We start from the raw sequence: 25200 nt of genomic DNA, 5'->3' as shown, positions 1-25200 counted from the left end.
AGGGAAAGAAAGATTGGAAGAAGATGCTCGATGGTTGCATCCTGCATTGAACATCATTGCAAAGTTAAGAACTTGCATCACTGCAAAATTAATAAAGTATTTTATCAACCATAGTTTGGTATATGAAGTAGTACATTATTGTCAGATATAATAGAGATCATGAAGATATATATATATATATGGCTTCAATCAACAGAAATAGGACGCCGTGCTCATAATCTGTAAGATGCTAAACTAAAATATAAAGAATTATCAAAACGCACTTGATTTCATACTGTATAGTTGGACGCCTATGTATGAGATGGCTGCACAACTGACTTACCTTACCCAAGACTGGAGCCATTCCCATTATAACAGAGGCCAAAGCAGATCTGACATGCTGAGAAGAGTCCGATGATAACTCCTGCGGGTAGAATTAAGACAGATTTTAGTAACAATAAAAACCAACTGAACAATTTTTTTTTTGGTACAATTTAAACACAATACACACTTCTTCCGTGTGTGTACCTTTACACAAGGAAGAATGTGCTGGATAGCGAGCTCTGGGTTTAAAATCCGACAAAACTTGGTCACTTTTCCAGCAGCTGCTATCCGCACTTCAGCCTCATTGTCACGAAGCAAACGCACATATGCGGGCACCAGGTCCGCCCTGATGATTCAAGAAACGGAAGTGCATGAAGAAGACTCTAGAAACATAAAACTGCAAGTAACAACCCGTGAAGGGTAATAATGTCTGCTATAGTCATGGATATCCAAGAAACATACAGAATTAGGTCTAACCAGCACTTGCTTACCTAGTAGGCTCAGGTCCGACAGCTTCGCAAAGTTCATAGAGCTGATTTGCAACCATATAACGCACACGCCAAGACTTGTCCTGCACAATGATGGCAACCCATGGTTAAGCACAGCTAATACGTGTATCTTCAAACTATCAGGTAATGCTTAACAGTTAACACTGGAAAAAACCTATATTATTCACACAACTATTCACCTGAGAGAAATTAACAATCACTGGAAGAATCTGCTGCACACAGTCCTGAGGCTCCAACAATTTCCCAAGGGCAGCGCAACCCTCAACAGCCAATAATCTAACAGAATCTTGATCTGACATTAAGGTGAATATGGAAAACAGAAAGGTGTAAGATGATTATAAAGATAGATAGTATTATTCCTGTCCAACATCAGAAAATGATCAGTGTTATAAGTATTTGTGGCATGTCAGATGGGAGTGAGTGACAAGCACAGAGGGTGCATCAACTACTATTGCACGGCACTCACATTTTGTCCATTTTTCACATCAGTTAACCCACACAAACACTAATCCTGTATGACCGTATAGTGTCATTTGCTGTGAGTTCTACAACTATACAAATGTCTAAACTACAGCAAGAACCATCTCCAAAGAAATACCGTCTTGTGTAAGATCATCAAACATGGACATGATATCTGCCTTCAAATGTGCTGAATCAATTGTAGCAGCAAATTTCCCCAGGTTAGTTGCTGCAGCTCTCCGAACCATTGGCATGTCATCTTGACACAGTTGGTTGTATATCGATCTTAACTCTGTCTTCAACGTATCTGGGGCACTTGGGTAGGCAATATGGAACAGCCCACATGCAGAGACTCTGGCCGTGAACCATTCACCAGCTGCCAGTCTCTGTTAACCAATAAGAGGATACTCATTTAGACATTACGCTTAAATTAAGCTAGAACAAGTCAAGTGCTTTGAATTCTACAAAAGCTAGGTGGTTAATCACATCCAATGAAAAGATGCTAACAACAGACAAAACATTAAGGCCAGGCATATCTGATGGGTCCTCTTCTAGATCTTCCAGCACAAGCAAGAAATCCATGATCTACCAATTTCGGCTTTTATTGCCCTAAATATTATGAGATTAAAATTAAATTAGGGGCAGAAATGTATTCCTACTTTGTAGGGAGACACAGAAAATCCAAGATATAGAAGAAAAAATAATGAAATTAACGAGAAACATTCTACAAAAGGTTCTGATCTTTGTCTGACCTTGACCAGAGGAATGAAATGATCAACCAAGTCATTTTCTCTCATTTGAGAACCAACTCTGCAAAGTGACTCAACAGCTTTCTCCCTAACACAAGTTTCCTCGACCGTGCAAAGTGTCTCAAGAGGTGGAAGGAGGACATGTGCATGCTCAACTCCTCCTACAAAAGGGGTAAACACCCCCAATTCTTCGGCCATTGCCAGTAACACCTCGTCATCGTCATCATTGCTTTCGCTAAGAAAGGGAATCAACTCCTTTCTGGTTCTCTCCTCTCCAAGAGCGCGGGCAATTGTAGAAAGTCTTCTTATGGAATTCAATCTAAGCTGAATATCATCATTTTTTAGCTCGTCTATAAGCACAGCAATGGGGTATAATGGCTCATCGATCGTAGACATCCTGTCCCAACTCAATCCCCAGCCTCAAACGATCCAATCAATATCTACAAGGAAATGCTACTACAGGTCAGATAAAAGATTCAAAGTACACAGCGTAGTTTACAACCAAGATAAGAAAATAAACATACATCTTCAGGTGAAAACAATCAGTAAGCAAAGATTTACATATAATTATGAGCTACAGGGAACCTAAATGGCAATTCCTCGGAAATAATAGGCTCCAAAACTTATATTAATTCAGGCTTATGCCCAGATAATAGATAGCAACTACCAACTACACCCAGTTTGGTCATCTCCAAGTAGTTTCTCATCCTTGTTCTTACGCTTAAGTAAATGTCGAGGAAGACCCCTAAAAAATTATTGTGCAGAAATTGCCCGAATGAGAAACAACAGAAGAACCTAATCCGGATCTCCGACACATAACTAAGAAATTCGATCAAGGATTCTTTGGAGATGATGAACTAGGTGAAGAACCCATTTATACCGGACAATACGCTAAACCCCAAAAAAACGCACCACAATCAAACACGATTAGAAGACCCAATTAGGTTCCCATCGACCCGAGCCCTCTCCATTTCGAATCAAAACAAAGAAAACGCAACTTGGTATCGTCATCTCCAATTTTCTCGGTAACCAAACAGAAATTACGACCAGGAGATTACGAATAACAGTTGACCGGGAAAAAGAGGTAGAAGAACTAATCTACAGTTGAAATTCAGATTCTCAATATATACGAAGCCCCATCAAGTCGGAGAAACAATTAAGATTTACCGATTACGGTACCTCCGCACCGCCTCTTGCTTCTTCTTCAATCGATCTACCGATCGGTTGGGGGGGGGGGAGAGAGAGATTTTTCTGAAACCCAGCGAGTTCGAGGCTATCCCATGGCAGGTATGGCATTGAAATTGGGCCGAAGACGATATTTTTTATGAGCCTAGTGCATGGTTAACAGCCCCTTATTATTGGGCCATTAAGGGCAATTCTAAACCCATCGATTTCTTATTTTTGGTTCTATGGGCAGGAACAAGTGAAAAAAAAAACAGCCTCGTATCTGGACTGTTAAAATTTATCTTAAAAAAAAAATACAAATACAACTTTTCTTTTATTTAATGAAAATGCCGTTGTTTCGTTAATTAAAAACATCTTAATGTACAAAAATATTATGTTAACTTACCAAAACCATGATCAAATTGTATTCTGTATATAAAGACGTAAATATCTCATTCTAAACTTTCTATAATACATAAACTATTTTTTTCTAGTTTTGGGTAATTTAAAATATCATGATTATCATCCATTAATATACAATACTTGAATCATTTACGCACAATGCTCACATAAACAAATATATTAATTTCTCTAATATAAAAGCCTTTTTTTTGTTTTGTTCTACGTATCATAACACAAAAACTAACACAACAATGGAGTGGTAGTGTGGTCGTGTTGCATGGCATTGTCGTAATTATGTGGATCGTGTTCTTCTTGTCCACCGCCGCCACCTCCTCCTCCTCCTCCATCTCCTCCTCCTTCGTGTCCGAAGCCTTGAACATGGAGAATCTCGACCCTACGATTCATCTTTTTCCTCAGCTTTATGGCCACATCCGACGGCCGGAATCTCCCGCACACTATCACCTTCCTATCCTCTTTCTCTATCATGTGTCTCTCAACTTCTTCTCCCATATCATTCATTATATATATATATTTGCACCCACACCAAAAAAAAAACAACATATATTTCTTTTTTTTAATTACTTTTCCAATATCACTAGTGTTTCTACACATTTACATATAGATTTGGGTCCGTAGACCGGTTTGGCAATCGTTTTCTAATTGAAAACTGGAACATACGAATCTGGTATTGGTTCGATGTGATTTGAATGATTTGATATGCATAGCGAGAAAAAGGAAAGAGAAATCTTTCCATATATATCCAAACCTAAACGCACCTTTCATATTGAGAATGATTCTCCCTGCTTTTCTGCAACAAGCATTGCAGTCCAAGTTCATTCTCATCACGACGCAACATAATCTCTGATTTATCTCACCGTCAACATAAAAAAAACGAAAACGAAGTTGAAATAATATATATATTTTTTTTATAACCGAATCTCTTATATCAAAATCTAGACTAATCTCGGGTCGGGATGCTAAAATAATATGTACGGTCATGAAAAGACAGAGAGGAACACACGTACCTTTTCCGACATAGAAAATAAAAATGACAGCGTTGTGTGTGTGTATATATATATATGTTTTTTGTTTGGGGGTCGGAAATTGAGAAACGATATTAAGAGACCAAACTGTAAGAATAGGAAAAGGTTATATGTTTATTGATATATGTTATGGCTTTTGGCATCTGATTCCATTGCTTAGACAAGATACGAGGGAAAGTGGCTATGCCAAGTCACCCGTCATGAGATGCAAGTAATCTTTTTTGCTTATTTCATTGGGTTTTGTTCTAATAATATTAATAATGATGTTATAAAATATAAGATATTTATATTTATATAATTCATACATAATGAAACCAACTTTCTTCTACTATCCTCCCATCTTTATACCTTTTATTTTATTAAAGGACAGCCTATCTCTCCAATGACTTCCGCATAATCAAATGATGTGTTTAATATAATATTTAATATAATAATAATAATAATAATAATAATAATAATAATAATAATAATAATAATAATAATAATAATAATAATAATAATAATAAATGAATTGTTCTAGACGTTGGACAGATGCAAAGACATCTACAGAAGAATTGATCGAATTTTATACCATTCGGAGGAAAAACAAAAATAAAATTACTTGTTAGAATAATATTTATTTATTTATCTCGACATTAGTATAATACTGAAATCAATAAAGAAGTGAAAAAAGTGCTTCCCAGGGGGTTAGAGGTTAAATACAGCAATTAAAAGTTATGAACCGGCTCCGTCGGGTCATGGTTTCGAATTCAGATCCAAATCCGGTTTCGGAGACCCGACCCGATCTCCCACTCTCCCTCCCTCGCAGCCTCCGTTACTAACGCCGTTAGTTTCCACGGGATCCTCCAATCCGAATCTCTCGCTCCGTTTCCTCTTCTTGGACGGTAACCGTCTCTCGAAATACTTTTCCGCCACGTGGGCTCTCCGTAATATCGCGAAGAACCGATCCACCTTCTCCTCCGTCTCCGTCAACGTCTGGCCTCCGTCGCAGGCTTCATCTGCCGTTGACGGTTTCCCTCCGTTCCCGTCAGCTCTTCCGTTATCATCCTGACGTCCCTTCTCCTTCTCCGTTTCCATGTCACCGACGAACAGAAACGCCGTCGTTTCACCAAATCAGGATGGAGCCGAGAAAGTGATCCGTTACAATGACATCTCGTTCGAGCGGGGTTGCTGACTTTATACTATAGACCATTGTTCCAAGGAGGAGCCATATGGTCAACCAACCACAACAAAATAGACGGTGGAGATGGATGATGACGTCACCTCAAGACGAGTATGCGTCAGCCTCGTGACGTGGCCTATCTTACGTGATACGAAGTATCTTGTATATTATTATAGCCCTAACCTTTATTTATTCAGAAGTCCTTTTTTATGCTTTGTGTGGAATATATTTTTTTTTTTTACGTTTTCCAAATATATTTAATTATCTGAAACGGGCCATCTGGCGTACACTTGGGCCCTTTAGCTCCGCAAATGGTTTTGTTTAGAAACTGGGCTTTTTCTAAGGCCCATTCTAATTATTAATGATCCGATTAATGAATCCATAAAAAAAAATCTGAACGCGACTGACCGAAGCTCCGTCAGGAACACGAAACAACTACGTATACATATACATACACATAAACAAATATACGTATATACACACACAGATGTACACAGCGGTTAGATGCAAAATTCTCCGGGGAATTTTAAATGATAGAGACGATATAGGCGAATAGAAAAGCATGTGTGTTCAATAAAATTATAAAGTAACGAACAAAAGTTGAAAAAGTTTTTTTAAAAAAAGAGAGAATAATATTATTGTATTTTAAATGAGGGTAAAACTCGGATTCAAAAAGATAAAACTAAAATTAATGGGATCAATTAAAAAAAGTTTCAACTAAATTAAGAGAAAATTTTACAAGAGAGAAAAAGTCTAAGGAATGATGTGGAATTGTATTCGGATGTGATTCTATAATGGCTGTTTGGTTGCCTACGGAGTCGGATTTTGACAGAATCTAAAACTGGTCAAATCAAAATGTGTGTTTATTGACAAATACCAATTTATTTGGACCGTTTCCAATGAGAAAAAAAAGTGTCAAATTATACAATCAAATTCGAATTTATTCAGAATATTTAACAATTCGGTTCAAATTCGAATATATCTATATATATATATATATATATATCGTCGGTGATTATCCGAGTTGATTATAAAAATATTTTATTTTTATATTTTATAAAAAATACCATTATTTTGCATGCACCGCCGCTAGTGTGAATGGTACGGTATGAACACAATATTATGTTATGATGAATACTTGAATGTAATATTTCTGAAAAATAAAAATAAAAAAACAATACACACAATAAGCGGTTTGCAAATTATGTCTTTCTTCAAAGTCAATTCAACACAAGAAATTGTATCTTCTTGACTGTCTCACCTAATAAATTAATCCCACACCTAACAAAACCTAAAATATAAGCCATAGCCTCAAACGCTTGGTTACAAAATTAGATCAACAAAATACAAAATATATATAGATGATATTCAATCAAATACATACCCCCATAAATTTTCTACACAATTGATTTTAATGGTTATTTTTTTATTTGTTTAGTAAAGATAAATAAATAAACCTAACATTTTTTTTGGAATTTCTTTTATATGATGATTAGTCAATGAGAAAAGGTCAAAAAGGTGAAATTTGAACAATTCTTTATATCTTTCTTATATTAAAAAAACTTATAGGCCAACACCGAATCTGTGAACATATAAATTTAAAATATTATCGTCTGACCATGTTGATCCAGTTCATAGTTATATGATTTTATTTATTTTTTAAAAATTGCTAGATTTGATTTTACCATTAATTTTTCTTTTTTTTTAAAAAAAAAAGAGAGAAACGCGTAAAAATAATAATATTTTATGACTTCAGGATGGAGCCCAGGCCCACGAGTCCAAAACATATATTTCCCACTATCGCACAACATCTATTTTCCATCTCTCTGTTCTTCAGAAGAAGAACAGACCGCCGTTGGCGTTGGCTTCTTTCACAGCGAAAAGAGATATAAACCTCTAATTTTCTTACGAGAAAAGAAGACAAAATCTCTAATTACCACATCGATCTCGAAGAACCCGAGGAGGAAAAGATTATGGGTTTGTCGAAGAGTGCGGCATTGTTGGAAGATTTGATAGAGAAATGCGGCGGCTGCGCTGTTGTCGACGGTGGTTTCGCCACCCAGCTCGAGAGCCATGGAGCCGCCATTAACGACCCTTTGTGGAGTGCCGTCTGTCTCATCAGAGATCCCGAACTCATCAAACGGGTTGGTGAAAATTTGACTCGCACCGACTTTTCTAGTTTCTACCCTCTATTTTTCTGGTGAAAACAATCGATTTTTGAGAGTGGGTTTTATTGATATTTCGCCGCAGGAAAATTTGAGTTCTGTAAAAAAAAAAAGTTTAAGCCTTTAGGACTAGCCATGTGGCTTGTCGTTTCGGTTCTCTCATGGAAAATGATGGATTTGAGAACTGGGTTTTTGCAAGTTTTTGCTGAAAATGTAGATCTTTATCATAACATATTTGACCTCTTGGGATTCTTTTTTGTTTTGGAGATTCGAAATCTTATGGATGAATTTGCTTGTAAATGCAGGTTCATTTGGAATACTTGGAGGCTGGTGCAGACATCTTGGTAACTTCATCTTACCAGGTATTCACTTGCAACTCACCTATGATTCATCTGTTCTGTCCTTTTTGGTAATCTAAGTTATACATTGAAATCTCTTTTTAGCAAGGTCACAGATAGATGATTATCTTTTTGGGTTCATTTGTTACAGTTGTATTTGTCCTATTTTTGAAAGATTTGCTTAGAAACAACTGTTTCATTGGGTTGGCGTCACTAGGATCTGTTCTCGAGTTTCAGAAGCAAGCACTGATGTTTGCTTTATGTTTCCAATGAAAAGGGAAAGGACACAATATAATGTGGTTTTGTATTCTCTCCGTCTTAACTGAGTTTCAGTCGATATACATTCACTTATAAAACGAGCTCTACATTCACAGGCTACTCTCCCGGGGTTTCTATCAAGAGGATTGTCGATGGAGGAGAGTGAGTCTTTGTTACAGAAGAGTGTCAGATTAGCAGTTGAAGCCCGCGACAGTTTCTGGGACAATGCGAGCAAAATTCCTGGACATAGCTATAACCGAGCTCTAGTTGCTGCCTCCATTGGAAGCTATGGAGCTTATCTTGCCGATGGTTCTGAGTACAGGTGCCTTCCCAGTTATCTTTGAGCGTCATCACCATCTCTTTTCTGATTTCTGATTTCCGTCTACAATTCCCAAATTTCCTTCCATAAATGTTGGAATAATGATTTTGTAATATGAGAAATTGCAGATGCTACAGTCTATGGGTTACCATAGAGTTGACTGTAGTCCAGATCCTAGGAAAATCTTGAAACCTTGACAGTATTACATCTCATGTATGTATGATTCTGTCATTGGATGTTTCTTGCAGTGGGGACTATGGAGAAAAAGTGGATTTGGATAAGCTAAAAGACTTTCACAGGCGCAGACTTCAAGTTCTTGTAGATGCGGGTCCTGATATTCTTGCTTTCGAAACCATCCCAAACAAACTCGAGGCTCAGGTTCTCTTTTTCCCCCTCCAAAAACTTGGAACATAACATAACACATTCCATTGAAAGAATCCATACTCAAAGTTCTTATATTTGCAGGCATGCATTGAGCTTCTGGAGGAAGAGAACGTTCAGATCCCAGCATGGATATGCTTCAGTTCTGTAGATGGTGAGAATGCTCCCTCTGGCGAGAGCTTTGAGGAATGTCTCGAACCTCTGAACAAAAGCAACAACATATATGCGGTTGGCATAAATTGCGCCCCTCCTCATTTCATTGAGAGTCTCATATGCAAATTCTCCAAGGCAAGTTAAGTTCACTATGGCTTGATGGGTCGAAAGAACGCCTTTTCTTCTGACATATTCTATGCTTGTTTTGCATTTCAGTTAACCAAGAAAGCTATCATTGTTTACCCGAATAGCGGGGAGGTTTGGGATGGGAGAGCCAAAAGATGGCTGGTAAGTCTACTTGGCATTTGCTTTTGGTGATGGGTTTGGGTCCATTTCCGATGTGTTGTGTTTGGATTGAGCCAAAAAGGAGCAAACTTTATTACATTTATGGATACCCAATGTGATTTTTTTTGTGGGTTTTGATCTTGGCAGCCTTCCAAATGTTTCGGCGATGATAAATTCGAGATTTTTGCGACGAAATGGCGTGATCTTGGAGCTAAACTCATCGGAGGATGTTGCAGGACAACGCCTTCCACCATTAAAGGCATTTCAAAGGTCTTGAAACGAAGATGAGTTTCTTGGGAAGTTTATCTTCAGATGGGGAATTCTCTAGGTTTTGTATTTTTGGTTGTGTTAAACATCGCTAGGGTTGTTTTCTTGTTCTTTACGTTACCGATTTTGTCGGGCTATTGAATAGAAGTTAAGTGGGCCTTGGGCTTACATGTAAAGCCCATACTGTTTTCGAATTGATAAAATAGCCCAAGCATTATGGGCCTATCTTAATAGACAAATATATGCTATACACCATTTAAATGATTTTTGTCACCTTATTTTGTGTATTTCTTTCATGTTATACTTAAATTCCTTTCTATTTGTTTTACGAATTACCACCATTCCTATGTTTTCCATAGTTATAACAGATATTTTAAAATAAATTTGCTACACTCGTTTTTAGGAAGAAGTCAATGGAAACTTGAATCTACTTGTATTTTTGCAATAACATATATATAAATACACCTTTTATTTCCACAAATAAACTCTTTTATAGTTAAAAATAAAATTTATACATGAACACGTTCATAGTCACAGAGTTCCATCCGTACAAACATTGGTCGTAGCGACTGACCTCATCCGTCACTAACATATTAATAATTTGCTTATGATCCCATTTAAAAAATGATGTAAAAAAAAATTAGCATTTGGTACAAGAGGTAAAGTATTTTAAAATTTTCGTAAATATTTTTTCATTATGTTTATAACTGACAGTCGAAGAGATTCCAAATCCAAAGAGTAAAAGACAAAGCGAAGACATAAAGGCAGCAGCTTTCCCCACGAGGAAAAAACCCTTCGCCGCATATTACGTGGCGCTTTGCTTCATTTGGTCTCTTACAAAACACCTAAATGAACCTAAACCCTGAATCCAATTCCTCTCTTTTTTTCTTTTTTTTTTCAAATTCTCATTTATTATTTTAATAAACAATATATATATATATATATATTTATAATGATAAACAATATATTATCATATGCTCTTGTCGTTTCCTCTGCTACATTACAAGAAAAGTGCAAATAAAATCGAAGAAATTTCGAAAACTCCAAAGTTTACTCTCCCGAATCCAAAATATCGATTTTCTAGGGTTGCGATTTTTATATTTAATAGCCCGCCCCTCCTTACGGTTCTTATGATTTTATTTTTAGTTTCATTGTACGTTGGTTCATTCTTGTTATATGAACCTAATTTCCCTTAATATTGATATACTGAACTATATATATATATATATATATATATTCCAAAAATATGGTTTTAATTTATCTTTGATCGTAAAAAACAATGAGATGTTGCGAAACATGTATAGGGCTATCTCACATTTGGAAATATTCTTCACCAGAATAAATGCTTAATTCTTAAAAACATGTATAGATACAAATATTGTAAATATGTTCGTAGTTTCCTCTAAAATTTCTAATTATAAAATTATGGAAATGAGATTATTATATCAGTGCGTAGAAAACAAGGAAGTTGACATTGCTTGTTAATATAGTGCGTCTTAAAACAGCATTTACTTATTTAATTCGTGCACGCACTTGTGCAAATAGATTACATAGGCATATACGCATGATGTATACGATCTGATAATTAATAATATATATATATATATATATATATATATATAAACAGGCATAACTATACTTACAAGTTAGAGAATCTCTTGAATTAGGTTACTTTGGGAAATATTTTAGGCAAGTTCTAGTGGAATTTAATTTTTTAATATATATATATATATGTGTTATATATATGTCTTGAATAATCGATTTTAATTTGTCTCCATTTGGAGAAATAAATGGAGAAAAAATCCAAACACTAGCGTCCACGTCTAACTTCTTCATCTCTCTCACTCCTCTTCTTTCTAGTCGCAGTAAAATCTCTTCTTATACCATTTTACCCTTCTTCCACGAATCCCAATGGTGAATTGTTTTTACATTATACGGCTTTGTCATGAAATAGAATACTTGTCACATGTTTCTTTTTCTATAAACTAGAATCATAGTTCAATAGAAATGATGGAATGATTAAATAAATAAATTACGAAAATAAAAATAATAGAAACTTTCGAAGAATATTTTGTTCATTGATGCCACAAATATTCTCTGTTTTTATTTAAAAATAAAATATACTTTTCGTTAGCGGTGGACGTTTCGGTATGATTTATCAAAATCGAATAAAAAAAATGCAATACCGTTTTTGAGCTGAACTGTTCAAAATTTTCGAACGAACTGAATTAAAAAAAATAAACTCGAAAAAACGAAAATGTCCTAAGAAAATCTTAAAAACCAGAATCGAATCGAATTAAATTCGAACTGAATCGAATATGATATTATAACCGATTGATACATATTTTTATAAATCTGAAAGAACTATACCGAATTATTTTTCGAACTGAATTCGAATCGAATACCGAATGAGTCACCACGGTTCGTAGAGATTTGGAAAACAGCGTCCATACCATACACCTGCTATAATTTGGAGGGGAAAAAAAGAAAGCTTTTTGAGAGGTTCAGTCGCAGTAAAAGCAACAGCCTTTTTACGATTTATATGAAATGGTCAACGACACTTTTACCGATCATAAAGTCAACCGATCCACAAATTCTCTATACTTGAACCAATTTTATCATCAAGCAAAAAAAAACGTGCACATATACATACATACATACATATATATATAATACTATCGCTGGGGATGTACAATAACACGACGGTCCATTACTTTGTTATATGGGATACTAGATTTGAAATGTTTCAACCAGGCATTGAATTAGGAGAAGCCATATGAAATTATCGGTATTATTATTTGAGATATATCATAGTTTACTAATTAGTAAACCCTAGTGATTCATGAAGTTTCCAGACGTTATGAAATAATATTTACCAACAGTTTAGGTAATAAAACTGAATATTTATTATTTCTGATGATATATTTATGTATAACAAATACAGAGCCTAAATAGTATGTGTATATACATATAGTTCCACCGATATTCTGACCATGAACGCATGGCTTGCCATTAAATCATGTAAACTCGTTACAAATATTTTATTGTGTTAGGGAAGCAGATTCTTTCGGTTCATATAGTTTTTTTTTTTGTCATTAATACGAAAAAAGAAAAAAAAAGTAAAAAAAAAAAGCTATCTAACAACACAAAGACGAGTAGAAAACCTATCATCAGTCTGATTTTGTTCATGAAACATAGTATTCTTCCCACACTGGAATCTCCAAAATACCCTCGTTTTCCCCTTACAAAGATGAGAAAAACGTGGGTATTTTGGGCATAAATACAGTAGTTCGATGGATAATTAAGACGAAGAAGAAGAAGAAGGATGATGATGATGATTATGGATAGAGATACAGAAAAGAAAAAAAAATCACGATAAAGACTGATTCTACTAGTTGTGTAGAGGATCCGGACAACTGGGTACCGTTCTTTTGTTGTCTTGGAAGCCGTTTCCGAGTCCGACGACCCGACCCGCCGGAGAAACTTTTCCGGCGAAGTACTTCTTCATAAGGCCCTGTTGGTTACTCGCCGGAACTTCTGGGAAAACCCTAATTGCGGCTGCCAAGCCGGCGTTCTCGGGGAGGACCCAAATGTGTATCAATAGAGTAGAAATCAAGAACACCATTATCACCGACGAGCTTCTCCGCTCCCGAACCTGTGACATCCCAACCAAAACCCTAACATAAATTTTTTCTTCGAGATTGAAGAAACTGGAAATAAGAACGTTAAACCCTAATCTTGATTCTCTCGATTGACCTTTTGTTGTGTTCGTGTAAATATCTGGGTTTTTTTCGGGTAATATGAATGAGAGAGAGAGAGAGAATATGTTTTGTAGTATGCCTTTCATGCAAAAAACCGGTCGATGGCTCAGGGTCGTGCTTTGCACACGACCCCAGCTTTTAAATGTGTCCAATTTTGTAAAAAACAAATTATAGCAAATTTCAAAATAATCTTAATTAATAATTTTTAAAATTAATTTTAAGAGGTTCTGCAAATTTTTGTGTTATCTTTTGCTACCTTAATTTGCTCTCTCTCTCTATATATATATCCAAAAAATCGATTACAATTTTTTCAACTCAATTCTTTTAAATTCATTCTCCATTTCTATTATACGACCCAGTATTAATCGTATTATCTTTAAATATCATCATTTTTCTAAAATACTGAATAATTATTTATAGTTTCTATATTTTGTTTTGTTAATAACAACATTTTTTGTTTGAATTGCGGATTTATTTTAAAATACAACAATTTATTATAATTTAATATAATTTTAATAAAATTTAATTTTGAATAAAAAGTAAACATTTTTATGTAATTTTTATATAAATGGTAGATTCCGAAAATGGTTGAGACATGAATGCCCTATGTAAAACATATAAAAACGACAGATGTCTTAAGATAATTTAAAAGGTTTTTTTACAAGTTGTGTATAATGTATATCAGGTTAAGTACTTTTAATATGGCAGAATAAATTTTTCCCCCTTTTTTTATGGAAAAAAATAAGATCCTGTCTCTTGACCCTCTCGTCAATGGCATATATGTGTTATTTAATTCGTAATTAGATTCCTTTTTTTTCTTCAAAATCAAGACACAATTTGTGTTATTTAACATGTTTTTTTTCCTCGACTTTAGTTATCGTATAGAATTATTCAAATAAGAAAGCTTGGAATAAATTATAAACCACACACTAGCAATATATCTCTTATACTTTAAAAAAAAAAAAAAAAATCCCACGTGTCATTATTTTAAAGTCACCCCAAATGTAATGGTTCTTGTCAATACAAATCCAACAAAATTAATGGTATGTTTATACATACATACATACATACATACATACATCGTAGAAAGGTGAATGAAATGGGTAGATATGACGGTGTGGGTGCATGTGGGCCGCGAATCTCGCCAATGCGTTAATCAATATCTTGACTAACCTCTTTTTTTTTTTTAATTATTAATTAAGCCCCTAAATTTCACGTACTTTCTTCTTGACTTTAGTAAAATTATGTCATTTGTTTTATGCACTCTTGTGATCTCTTTCATTTCATTTTTTGTTTTCCCTAACTTCTACGCCAATTGTTTCTGTACATATAGTCAAGCCGTGCGGTGTTCGACTAATCTATATTTACTCAGATCTTACTCCTTGTTTTTACACGACTCTTTATGAATAATTTTAATTTCATGGACCGTAATTTTAATATTGAACAAATAACTAATTTTCTTTTTTTTTGCCTTTTAGCGAAATATAGCGTTGTTGTTCACCTAAAGTTTTCACAAATTGATGGGAAAAAAACGTTACATCGTCAATAGAGTAAAATTCGAAGAAAATGAAAGCTAAAAAAAATGAAATTAATTAAAAAAACGTTAATTTCGTCCGGATTTTGGCAAAAAGTGTCAAAGGTGGAGAATCTAAGTTGATTTTGACCGATGATGACACACACTGTAAGAGTTTCTTCATTGTCCCCTCTCTCTCGTTAGTGACGTGTCACTGGTTATTTACAAGGATACTAATTTCTCTACCCAACTATATCATATTTGTATATAGAAAACATAAAATAAAATTGATTTATAGTGACTTTATTTTTGAAGTAAAAATAATTAAGTTTGAACCGAATCAGAGTCATACATATATATATATATATAATATATATATATATATGTGTGTGTGTGTGTATGTATGAATACAACATGGAAAATCGATTACATTAATTTGGTGGGACCTGATGTCTGGTGCTGTATCCATAACCAAACGAAGACAATGGTTTTGCCTCAATGAACGTTCTTGTTGTGGTTTGAAGTGTTTAGACGTTTGAAAAGCTGTCGTTTCATTAACTGCGCTTTGCCGTTTTGCGTTTGTTGTTCCTCACTCCCCCTTTTTGTCGCCTCTCTCTCTGTCCACTTTCCCCACTTCCCTTCTCCTCCGTTGTCAGAAACTTTAATCCACAGTTATGTCCCTCTTCACAAAAGTTGCACTTACACCATATATATATATATATATATATATGTATGTGTGTATGTATAGATCCCTCCAATCATGAGAAAAAGTCGTACGGCATGATATTTATATGAAGAAAATTAGGTATGATATTTATATGTTTCACATGGCACATGTCCGAGAGAAAAAAGTCATGTCCTTTCAGCAATCGACTCCAAAGCCTTAAAACCAACAAAAGTACAAAACATGAGTAGGAGGTGGCACGATGATGCAATAACAATGGAGCGACCTTGAACATATCCACAAATGAAATGGCTAAACCCCTAACCAGTCCATGCTCTAGGCATAACCAGCCATACCGACGGTTGGACCATGTCGGTTCGATTTGTGGGCGGGCGGTGAAGAAACCGACTTGGTGAAGTACATGTAGTAATACACGTTGAGGATCATAGTGGCAACCACGAAAATCGCTCCCGCAATGAAAATGCCTTTGCGCAATGACTCGCACGAGAAGTGTTGGGGTTTGAGGTACTTAGTGTGGTAAGCGTTCTTCGTCGCACCTGCTATCAGGCAAGCTTCTGCTATCAGAAATGTAACCCTGCATTTTCGATTTGCATAAAGATGGTTTTAGATTTCAATAATACTTACCGAAAGACAAAGATGAAAACTCATTTGTTTAGCGGTAAGCAAGCTGAAAATGGAAATGGGTCTCCGAGAAAAAATCAAGATGGCTGGTGGGTACAGTCTACAGATGAATCTAAGCTCTTCCATAAATAGTTTTAGGGCAAATCCCTATCAAATATGGTTCAATTAAGCACAACTAAAAGACATGAAGAGGTATATGTAAAGATCAACCAACTAAAAGAATGGACGGTAATATGTAAGATTGACAGAGGAATTAGACAAAGCTTACCAAGAAGACATGAAGTAGATTATAGACCATGCTCGGTTGCTGCCTGGAGCTAGAGGTCTTCCAAAGCACATGCACTTGGTCACACCCATAAGCAGTGATTCGCTCGAAAGAAGGAAAAGGAAAGATCCAACTCCATAACCAGTGGCAACATCGGAGTTATAAACACAATACGTCGCATTTGTTATCTCATCTGTCATAGTTCTTCCCTGCCACGAAGAGATGAAAAGGTTCAACCATCGCTAAATTAACTCAATCCACTCAAGGCTGATTCCTACATGCGGCTATGTACGAAATGATACGAAATCTGAATTTCGCATGGATAGGGATTCGCTGCCTCAAATAAAAGATCACACACTGTGATTCACATGAATCACAAAAAAAAAACACGAATTGTCTACTACCTCCCAATTCAATATAACAATAGCCGTGAAATCATGAGAAACTTCAAGGGAATAGCTTCTTCTCACAGCAGCTGTGTCGAGTTATCGATAACACGACTGCAAACTAGCAACATGATCAGGTGTACGGAATTTGAACAAAATCCAAGATTCAGAATCCCCGAGACCATAATAACTCACGAACAGAGTATGTTCCTGTTCTCAGTGTCATCTAGGTTTTCTACGATGAAAATGTCCTGAGATGAAACACACAGACACATACACAGATACACGCTTAGAGACCTGCTTTAATTGGTCTTGGATCCTAAGAAAATTATATTACTTTAGGAGCGATTATTCCCTGAAAGCTAGTTTCAGAACAACACATTCTATCCATCTTCCTTTAAATAGACAAAAAAAAACATTAGTATCTAATTGTCGGAATCAAATATAATCAACATTACCAAAAAAAAAAAATGAATCTGGAAGGAACTTCAATCAAATATCAACCCATAATCACTCGGAACAAAAGCTCATCCGCCAAATAACAAACGGAATCGATCCTACGAGCTTAGGGCCAGATCACGAGAAAATCGAAAAATAAAAAACGTACATAGCTGTTCCAGAGCTATTTCGCAGAAATTCGGGGTGAGAGCAGTACTAAAGCTTCCAAGAGAACTAAAAGGAAAAAAATAACCCTAGACGGGGAAAAAAAAGCAAGAAGAGAAGAAGAAAGAGGGAAATGAGAGGTTACGATGCTGCGGCGGCGCTCGGCGGCGACGGCGAACCCGAAGGCGACTAAGCTGAGAACAACGACGAGAAGGTAAACCAGAGTCGAACCCTTCCCTTCTCCCATGTCTCCGTTGGATTCTCACTCTGTGAGAGAGAGAGAGCTGTGTAAGTAGCTTTTCTTGAGGCAGTAGAAAAAGGCCAGCAAGCAAAGCTTTTTCATTGGATACATAACTAACACGCGCAGGTGAACGCGTCTACTTCACGCCAAGCCGTAAAAGTAGTTACACATATATTCGAAATAAAATTAATAATCTATTTTTTTGAAATTATTTAATTTCATGCTTATTTAAACGACATGTAGGAGAGATCTTTTATTCATGAGAAAAATTAGAAATTCAAGAATAAAAAATCATACATTAGTTTAATAGAGTATAACAATAATCAGGTTAAGAAATCTGTACGAATTATATAACTATAGGTCTTCAATATCTTTTTTACAAATTTAATTATATTCATTTTTTGGGTTAAAAATATGTACATATATAGTTTCTAGTAGATGGAGGTGAATCACACGCCTAAGGTGAAGCGCGTGGGGGATATTTGAAAAAAAAGGTGGAGCCCAAACAAAAAAGTAAAGTTCAATAAATAATAATAAATTATGTGATACAGCCGAATTGACGTCTTCCGTACTTTCGGCGCATAATGGGCCAGGCCCAATATCCCAACAATTTTAAAAAAGCCCATATTTCCTAATGGATTGGGCCTTTTCCATGTTGGGCTTTCTCCCATTGTTAACCCTTTTTTTTTTTGGGCACAACACGAATCCAGAACAACAACAACAACAAAAAAAAAAAAAAAAAAAAAGAGAGAGAAAAAAAAAAAAAAAAAAAAAAAAAAAAAAAAAAAAAAAAAAAAAAACATCGTCGACCTGAGGAAAGGTAACAATATTATGATACGAACACAGATGGAAAACGATTCTTCACATCTCGACTCTCAAATTCTCAATTACAACTTCTGTTTATTTTTCTTGCTTACAAAAAAAAAAGCCCTAATTACAGCCTTCTTTGAACATATTTACACTCACCAAAACCATCCATACACCAACTTCTTGACAAATAGAAAACTGTCCCTCTCTCACGTTGCCTGCATCTCTTGTTACCCTTCTTCTAAGCTACCTTATGATCGTTTTACCTGTGCTCTGCTATGTACTCTGCTTGCAATTTGATTACATGTGTTTGAAGGAGGAGGAGAATAAGATGATGATGTTAATGAAGAATAAGATGGGGTTTCGTTTAAGCCAGAGAAGGGATGCTGCGTCTGTCCCTCCTGTCGAGGCGATCGAACCCCACGACTCTAACTTTCGGGTTGTTCCCGAAATTCGACCTAATGCAACTACCTGTCCTCCCCGAGGGCGGGGAGGATGGTGGCAGCGCTGTGTGCAGTGAGAGCGGTGGAGATGGTGCGACTAAAACTCCATCCCTGAATCTAGAGTCCTGAGTTAATGGGTTAGGTACTCTGCCCGGCGGTGACCCAGGAAAAAATAGAGGCGACGAGGCTATAGTGTCAGGACAATCCTGTTCTGCTGGTGCACCACCTACCTGCAAAGATGATAGACAAACACACCAAGGTCTTTGTTTATAGGGCACATTTGGTATTCAGAAATCGCAGCTTTGCAATCATCATACACAAATACATTGAAAACTTCTAATAAGTGACATCGTTTGTAAAGTAGATCATCTTATCTTTACTATAATACGGCAGGACAGTGATCAGATATAAAATCATGGATAAAGGTTATTGAATACGAAGTATACCTTTCTGAGGATGATGTCCATAAGGTCACTTGCTGGATTCGAGTCGCTTAACTCGTCTTTGTTGCTGAAAATCAAAACAGAAACAACCCTTCAATCAAAACAGTAAAAATTGAGAGATTCTAAAACTTGGTAGAAATATGAGAAATAGGAGATGTTAGGTTTCAACGAAAAGGCCAAGACGTCACCTGAGCTGCGATCTGAGGGATTGGACAGGTTGAGGGTGGGCGTTGACGGAATTGAGGACTCCGATACGACGCGGTTTTGGGCAAACTACGGTCTCCCAGCGGTCGTAGACGGCGACAGTGATGGAACTTCCCCTCACCTCGTCGCCGGCCGCAAACGCGTTTCGTTGGATGCCACAGCTGTTCATCTTTCGATTGCCGCTTTCTGTTCAGATCAGACGCAGCAAAAGTTCAATGGCTTGGAAATATGTTTGCACAGCTATCAACAGAGCGTGATGAACTGGTCAAATCGTGACGTGGCTCTTATCGAAATCTGGTCACTGGAGCGTTTCTGATTGATTAGGAAATTAATTAATGGGAGAACGAGAAATCGTTAGTTGACAAATTTGACGAGTTTTTTTGTGTGTGGAAAATAATATATTAATTAATGTTTGAAATTTTAAAAAAAGAGAGAGACGCTGTCAAGATCACAGTGGAGACAGAATTAGTCCCACTAAATTCAAAAAGAAGGCTAACTAAAAAATGGCGACAACGTTGCCAATTCAAAAAAAAAAAAAAACAAGGCCAAATTGAAAAAAAAAAAAGAGAATTCGTGCCATGAATTTAAAATTACAAACAGCAGATAAGTGAAATACCGTAGAATCCTACACCAGATCGGAACAAATATAAGAGAAATCCGGATGTCAAAAGTCTCCGATGTTCGTGCGCTAAAATCCAGAGGAAAGAAACAAGGACGATGAAGGACGTGAAGGTTCAGAATCGGATGAATAGCTTTTTTTTTTTTTCCAGATCCAAACCAAAAACCAACGGAACATCGAATCCCGAGGGTCAGATCACGAGAAAACGAAGCCGGATCCTGGAGATCGTAAGCGCTCCCGAGAAAAACACAAGAAATTCGAACGGATCGTCAAAACAACAGAGACTGAGAGAATCATACCTAAAGCTGGAGGAGTGGAGATCGTCTCTGGTACCGTCGGAGCTTACACTCTGCGTCCAAGAGAGACAGAGAGAGTCCGATCTCAAGGGACTATATTCACAGAAGGAAAAGAAACAAGAATACAGAAAATAGAGAGGGAGAGAGAGAGAGGGAGAGAAAGAGAATGAAGCGAGTCGTATGGCTCTTGGGTTGGGTTATCAACGACACAGCCACGTGAGATATAGTTCTCTTTCTCTCTCTATATATGCACATACACACTTATATATCTCTCTCTGTAAATCTATTTTTGACAACAGAATCCGAGATTAGTTTTTTTTGTAAAAACTTGTTTTTATTACTAATGTTTATATAATCGATTTTTAAAGCCAATATTTTATGTTTGCATGATAGAAAATCTGTCACACCAAGCAAGAAACAGGAATTTATTTGGAAAAAAAAATAGCTTTTTTTTTATTATAAAATTGACTATCCTTTTTAACAATTCGTATTTCGTAGTATTTTATAAAAATAATATAATTTTTTTATAAAAAAAAAAAAATCAAACTAACGGAATCAAAATTTGCATACATGAATTATGTCTTCTCGGATAGGCGGTGCCTACCGCTCAAAATATCTGCCTCGTCGTGCGATAAATATCACTCACACTTTGATTTATTTGTCTTTAGAATATTAAATTAATTTTAAGATGCATACTTTTTTGTGGTCAGCCATTCCATCTTTAACTTTTTTGGGCATTGGTAATTATTATTATACAAAAAAATATGTACTTATATATGGCTAATTTTATTTTAAGGCAGAAAAAGGAATAATAGTATTTAATAATAATATAAATAAAAATGAGTGGACAAAAAGTAGCCACGAAGGTTCTCATTCGTTGAACGTCATTGGGCCATTTTGTTTTCCATGAATGAAATTAAGTCTCTCTATATATATATATAGCAGACAACGACGTCGTATCCAACTTCGGCTATTTTACCCAAATTGATAATGGGCCTTTCAAAAACTTGTAGCCCAATTTTGAAGTGTCTCGTTAATGTATTTCTTTAATGATTATAAACATTAAATTTTATTATTTTAATTTCGGAATTTTGAAGGATCGAAAAATATCCGGATACGATGAAGCTTCCTTCACTCTATGATTCGTTATGCAATGGAAAACATCAGAATAAACCCGAAAGGCAGGCGGGTATATTTTCAGAATATTTTTTACATGTCCGAAATAAAAAGTCTATACCCGAAATGCCCATTTTATATTAGAAATCATTGAAAAAAAATATGATATATTTGTGATATTCGTTTTATAAAATAGACACTGACGTCAAATTTAAAAATCGCGACCATCATATTGTCTCGATATATTATCAAATTTGGTATTTTTCCCTGAAACTAAAAATTCTAATTAAATAAAACTATCTCATCTCCATCAATGATAATAATAACATTGACCCATTTTCCTTGTTTATATATATATATATATACACACACATAAACTTTTGTACCAAAGGGTCACCTCTAACATATATATATATATATATATATATCCATTAACAACTTTTTTTCAAGTCTCACTCTTCACAACAAGGACGGAGCACTTTGCCTTACGCGAGCAGTACCCACTCAGACCTCCCGACGAAAACCTGCATTTTTTTTTATCAGAAATAAAACTATATTTTTATAAAAAATTTATGAAATCAAAATGAAAATGTTTCATCGTTGTTGTATGTAACCTTGCAAGATTCCTGTTGTGTTGGTCAGTGATGACGAGTGAATCGATCTTGTGTTCTTCAGCTATCCTGCAGATGACATCCTTCGGATCTCCAGCTTCTGTAACTGTCTCCGCTTTGATCTGTCCATCGAAATTCTCGTCAAAACCCTTACAGTTTCGTTTTTTCAAAATAAACCCCAAATATTATGGTTTTGACAGAAAATACCCCGTGATCTGCGCATATCTTCTTGGCTCTCTCCAATATCCCCAGACAAATCGTCTTGCTCTTTTTCTGCGCCAGCCATGTTAACTCTGCATCTGCAACACGCGATCAAAGCCGTTTCATTTGTTAAAAATTCCTGTATAAATTTTCCATTACGAGACGACAAAGGAAGAGACTTTACTTGCTGAAAATGGAAAGAACATCTGGGCATAGCCGAAAGAGGCAAATAGACTGGGATTGATGGAGACAAGGGGCTGGGTTGCAAAGATCAAAACTTTGGAGCTTCTGATGGAATCTTTCAGATTTTGGAGGACCCAGAAGAGCAATTCGTAACTCGAGTAGCTCTCGTCAATCACCACCATGACATTCTTCATCTTGTTTTGCCTTTTTAGAAGAACAGAAGATGTGTGAGCCAAGTAGAACTATGGAGCTTTATGATTTATAGGGGGGAATATAAAAAAAAAAACTTTTTTAAAAAATATCTATTCAAAACATTAATATCTTCAAATCAAAATAAATCTCCCATCTTTAAAAAACATCCAAAACAATCTTCAAGCTTTTAGAAAAAAATATTCAAATAATAATACAATATATGATTTAAAGTTACTTTATTAATTTTTTGAGATTATAATTGGAATGGTTAAAGAATATAATATTTTTTATACTTCAAAACATTCAGTTCACTTAAATTTGTTGATATAAGTATGTTATAAATATATTCAAAACTTTTTAAATCTCAAATAATAATTTGAGGATAAGTGTTGTTATTAACTTATCATTTAAAATTTCAACAACATGTGTCTATTGATAATTATGTATTATTAATGTGATCCATTTTATAATATACTGATTTGATTGAAAATAATAATCTTCTAGATATTTTTATATAAATTTTAGTTACATTTGGATTCGAGGACATTGAAGTCTTAGATGGAGTTCTTTTAAATGAAGGATTGTTTTGGATGCTTTTTAAGTACTAAAGTTTATTAGGATGGAGTCAATAATTTAAATTTGAAATGATTTTTTTAAGTTAATAGTTTTTTTTATTACACACTTAAGTGGAGTATTGCATAAGTATCGAATAAATATGGGCTTATTCGGTGAACGAAAGGTGTAGTTCAACAACTTGATTCCCGAGTTATATAAAAAAAAAGGGGGGGAAAATATCATAATTTACTGTACAACTTGAAATAAAAATATATATTTTATAACCAATGATTACGAATTGGCATGTCTCGTAAAGGGCTTTGAGAGGACCGTTTGTTTTGTAATCAGTATTATGGTGGTGCCTTACGTGTAAAATTCTAGAATCAGAATATTTGGTTGCGCAATATGTCTAAAACGATATTTTTATTGGAAGCCCGATGTGGAACTAGCAACCAAATATTATTTAATTATATGTTGGTAAATGTATTTTTGTATATTGAATATTTATTTCATATACATTTTAACTTGAATTGATCCAATAATTAGACCCATAATTATTTAGCCCGGCCCATTGTCTCGCATAATGTAGCTAAATGTCGGCTTAGACACTGTAACACAGAAGGCAGAAACGCAGCTTACTTGTGAGCCAAGAAACTTGATCAAGAACCAAAAGACTCCGAGGGCGAGGGCGAGTAATCTCCTCAGGAATGTTCCATGGCTGATCCACTGGAACCGAAGCAGAAGTACCTGTTCATAAACTTCTGGTCTCTAGAAGAAGAACCTTGCTTCTTCATAACCGGTGTTCTGTCCGAGATCTCCGCGGTTTCCGATGCTCCGTCAGAGAATTCAGAGATCGGAGGCGAAAACATCAACCGGGCCGCCTTTTGAGCAACGACGCCTTTCATCAATCCTTCTGTGAACTTCATCCTTACTGATAAACTCGGGAGAGAAAACGTTCTTCCTTTGCTGTCCTTACACGATGGTGATCTCGAGTGCATATCTCTGAGAGGCACGTGAGAATGACGATCTTCCCGATTCATGTGACCGGAAAAGTTGTGATGTTTCTCGGATTCTTCTCCCTCTGCCCGTCGTAACAGAAACTTCAGTCGTGCCCCCGAGGGTTTCTGTTTCGTATGCTCTGAATTCACGCTGATGATACTGTCAAAGCTCGAGTGAAATGCTTCAGTTGCGGCGTAGAGAAAGATTTCGGAATCAGAGATCTTGAACAAAGTTCCGGGACTGTCATAGAAGCCGTGTTCTTCTCTCGGCCTGTAACCCTTTTCCCGGCTGTTTGATCGTTTGCCCGCTGATAAATACTAGCCGTTTGACCAAGATTTCAGAAGACAATGGCTTTGATCGTCGCCTCTTAAGCCAATAAATCGGCGTCGTACCATCTGAATCAAGAACATTCAGATCGATGCCGGGAATTTTCATCAAAAGCTCAACAACGTCAGCTCTAACAGCGTCAAGATTCTGAATCATGGCCAAGTGAAGAGCG

General features: G+C 35.8%; 8 protein-coding genes and 1 pseudogene across 12 annotated transcripts in view; 1 reads left to right on the top strand and 8 right to left on the bottom strand.

The window, feature by feature from the left end:
* Positions 1 to 3297, bottom strand: part of LOC104824034 (serine/threonine-protein phosphatase 2A 65 kDa regulatory subunit A beta isoform-like) — a 4918-nt gene extending 1621 nt beyond the window's left edge. The window contains exons 1-8 of one of the 2 annotated variants that reach the window (XM_010555937.2): positions 3200 to 3297; positions 2024 to 2460; positions 1411 to 1657; positions 992 to 1104; positions 795 to 874; positions 508 to 649; positions 323 to 403; positions 9 to 41 (exon numbers count right to left, since the gene is read on the bottom strand). In XM_010555937.2, the coding sequence (XP_010554239.1) occupies positions 9 to 41; positions 323 to 403; positions 508 to 649; positions 795 to 874; positions 992 to 1104; positions 1411 to 1657; positions 2024 to 2416 (1089 nt within the window). In that variant the 5' untranslated portion in view covers positions 2417 to 2460; positions 3200 to 3297. Of the gene's footprint in view, positions 1 to 8; positions 42 to 322; positions 404 to 507; positions 650 to 794; positions 875 to 991; positions 1105 to 1410; positions 1658 to 2023; positions 2461 to 3187 lie in introns of both variants that reach the window. The other variant, XM_010555936.1, reaches the window with a different exon arrangement.
* A 392-nt stretch (positions 3298 to 3689) lies between these two features.
* LOC104824033 lies at positions 3690 to 4703 on the bottom strand. 2 transcript variants are annotated; one of them, XM_010555934.1, is made up of 3 exons: positions 4612 to 4703; positions 4363 to 4447; positions 3690 to 4086 (listed from the first exon to the last, which is right to left on the bottom strand). In XM_010555934.1, the coding sequence occupies exons 1-3, from the start codon at positions 4621 to 4623 to the stop codon at positions 3827 to 3829; spliced, it is 357 nt and encodes a 118-aa protein (XP_010554236.1). In that variant the 5' UTR covers positions 4624 to 4703; the 3' UTR covers positions 3690 to 3826. The 2 variants fall into 2 exon arrangements, with proteins under 2 accessions (XP_010554236.1, XP_010554237.1); XM_010555935.1 differs by having other exon boundaries at positions 3690 to 4083.
* Positions 4704 to 5218: 515 nt separating this feature from the next.
* LOC104824032 (protein NIM1-INTERACTING 2) lies at positions 5219 to 5972 on the bottom strand. Its single transcript, XM_010555933.2, has one exon. The coding sequence runs from the start codon at positions 5704 to 5706 to the stop codon at positions 5365 to 5367; it is 342 nt and encodes a 113-aa protein (XP_010554235.1). The 5' UTR covers positions 5707 to 5972; the 3' UTR covers positions 5219 to 5364.
* A 1616-nt stretch (positions 5973 to 7588) lies between these two features.
* On the top strand, positions 7589 to 10221 carry LOC104824031 (homocysteine S-methyltransferase 1). The gene is made up of 7 exons (XM_010555932.2): positions 7589 to 7935; positions 8262 to 8318; positions 8669 to 8874; positions 9120 to 9249; positions 9337 to 9540; positions 9622 to 9693; positions 9838 to 10221. The coding sequence occupies exons 1-7, from the start codon at positions 7765 to 7767 to the stop codon at positions 9976 to 9978; spliced, it is 981 nt and encodes a 326-aa protein (XP_010554234.1). The 5' UTR covers positions 7589 to 7764; the 3' UTR covers positions 9979 to 10221.
* Positions 10222 to 13111: 2890 nt separating this feature from the next.
* On the bottom strand, positions 13112 to 13820 carry LOC109117083 (CLAVATA3/ESR (CLE)-related protein 27). The gene has a single exon (XM_019203731.1). The coding sequence runs from the start codon at positions 13802 to 13804 to the stop codon at positions 13349 to 13351; it is 456 nt and encodes a 151-aa protein (XP_019059276.1). The 5' UTR covers positions 13805 to 13820; the 3' UTR covers positions 13112 to 13348.
* Positions 13821 to 16021: 2201 nt separating this feature from the next.
* LOC104824030 lies at positions 16022 to 18083 on the bottom strand. The gene is made up of 3 exons (XM_010555931.2): positions 17937 to 18083; positions 16806 to 17011; positions 16022 to 16490 (listed from the first exon to the last, which is right to left on the bottom strand). The coding sequence occupies exons 1-3, from the start codon at positions 18036 to 18038 to the stop codon at positions 16232 to 16234; spliced, it is 567 nt and encodes a 188-aa protein (XP_010554233.1). The 5' UTR covers positions 18039 to 18083; the 3' UTR covers positions 16022 to 16231.
* A 760-nt stretch (positions 18084 to 18843) lies between these two features.
* On the bottom strand, positions 18844 to 21073 carry LOC104824029. 3 transcript variants are annotated; one of them, XM_010555928.2, is made up of 4 exons: positions 20848 to 21073; positions 19914 to 20241; positions 19729 to 19792; positions 18844 to 19512 (listed from the first exon to the last, which is right to left on the bottom strand). In XM_010555928.2, exons 2-4 carry the CDS (start codon positions 20096 to 20098, stop codon positions 19207 to 19209), a joined length of 555 nt encoding a protein of 184 aa, XP_010554230.1. In that variant the 5' UTR covers positions 20099 to 20241; positions 20848 to 21073; the 3' UTR covers positions 18844 to 19206. The 3 variants fall into 3 exon arrangements, with proteins under 3 accessions (XP_010554230.1, XP_010554232.1, XP_010554231.1); XM_010555930.2 differs by having other exon boundaries at positions 19914 to 20230; XM_010555929.2 differs by having other exon boundaries at positions 19914 to 20115.
* Positions 21074 to 22266: 1193 nt separating this feature from the next.
* On the bottom strand, positions 22267 to 23197 carry LOC104824028 (universal stress protein A-like protein). Its single transcript, XM_010555927.1, has 4 exons — positions 22957 to 23197; positions 22779 to 22870; positions 22575 to 22693; positions 22267 to 22484 (listed from the first exon to the last, which is right to left on the bottom strand). Exons 1-4 carry the CDS (start codon positions 23147 to 23149, stop codon positions 22406 to 22408), a joined length of 483 nt encoding a protein of 160 aa, XP_010554229.1. The 5' UTR covers positions 23150 to 23197; the 3' UTR covers positions 22267 to 22405.
* A 996-nt stretch (positions 23198 to 24193) lies between these two features.
* Positions 24194 to 25200, bottom strand: part of LOC104824026 — a 2733-nt pseudogene continuing 1726 nt past the window's right edge.

The sequence above is a fragment of the Tarenaya hassleriana genome, unplaced genomic scaffold, assembly GCF_000463585.1.
Source record: "Tarenaya hassleriana unplaced genomic scaffold, ASM46358v1 Cleome4, whole genome shotgun sequence".
Taxonomy (NCBI): domain Eukaryota; kingdom Viridiplantae; phylum Streptophyta; class Magnoliopsida; order Brassicales; family Cleomaceae; genus Tarenaya; species Tarenaya hassleriana.
Note: the sequence above shows the minus strand (reverse complement) of the source record. Positions and strands in the feature narration are given on the sequence as shown.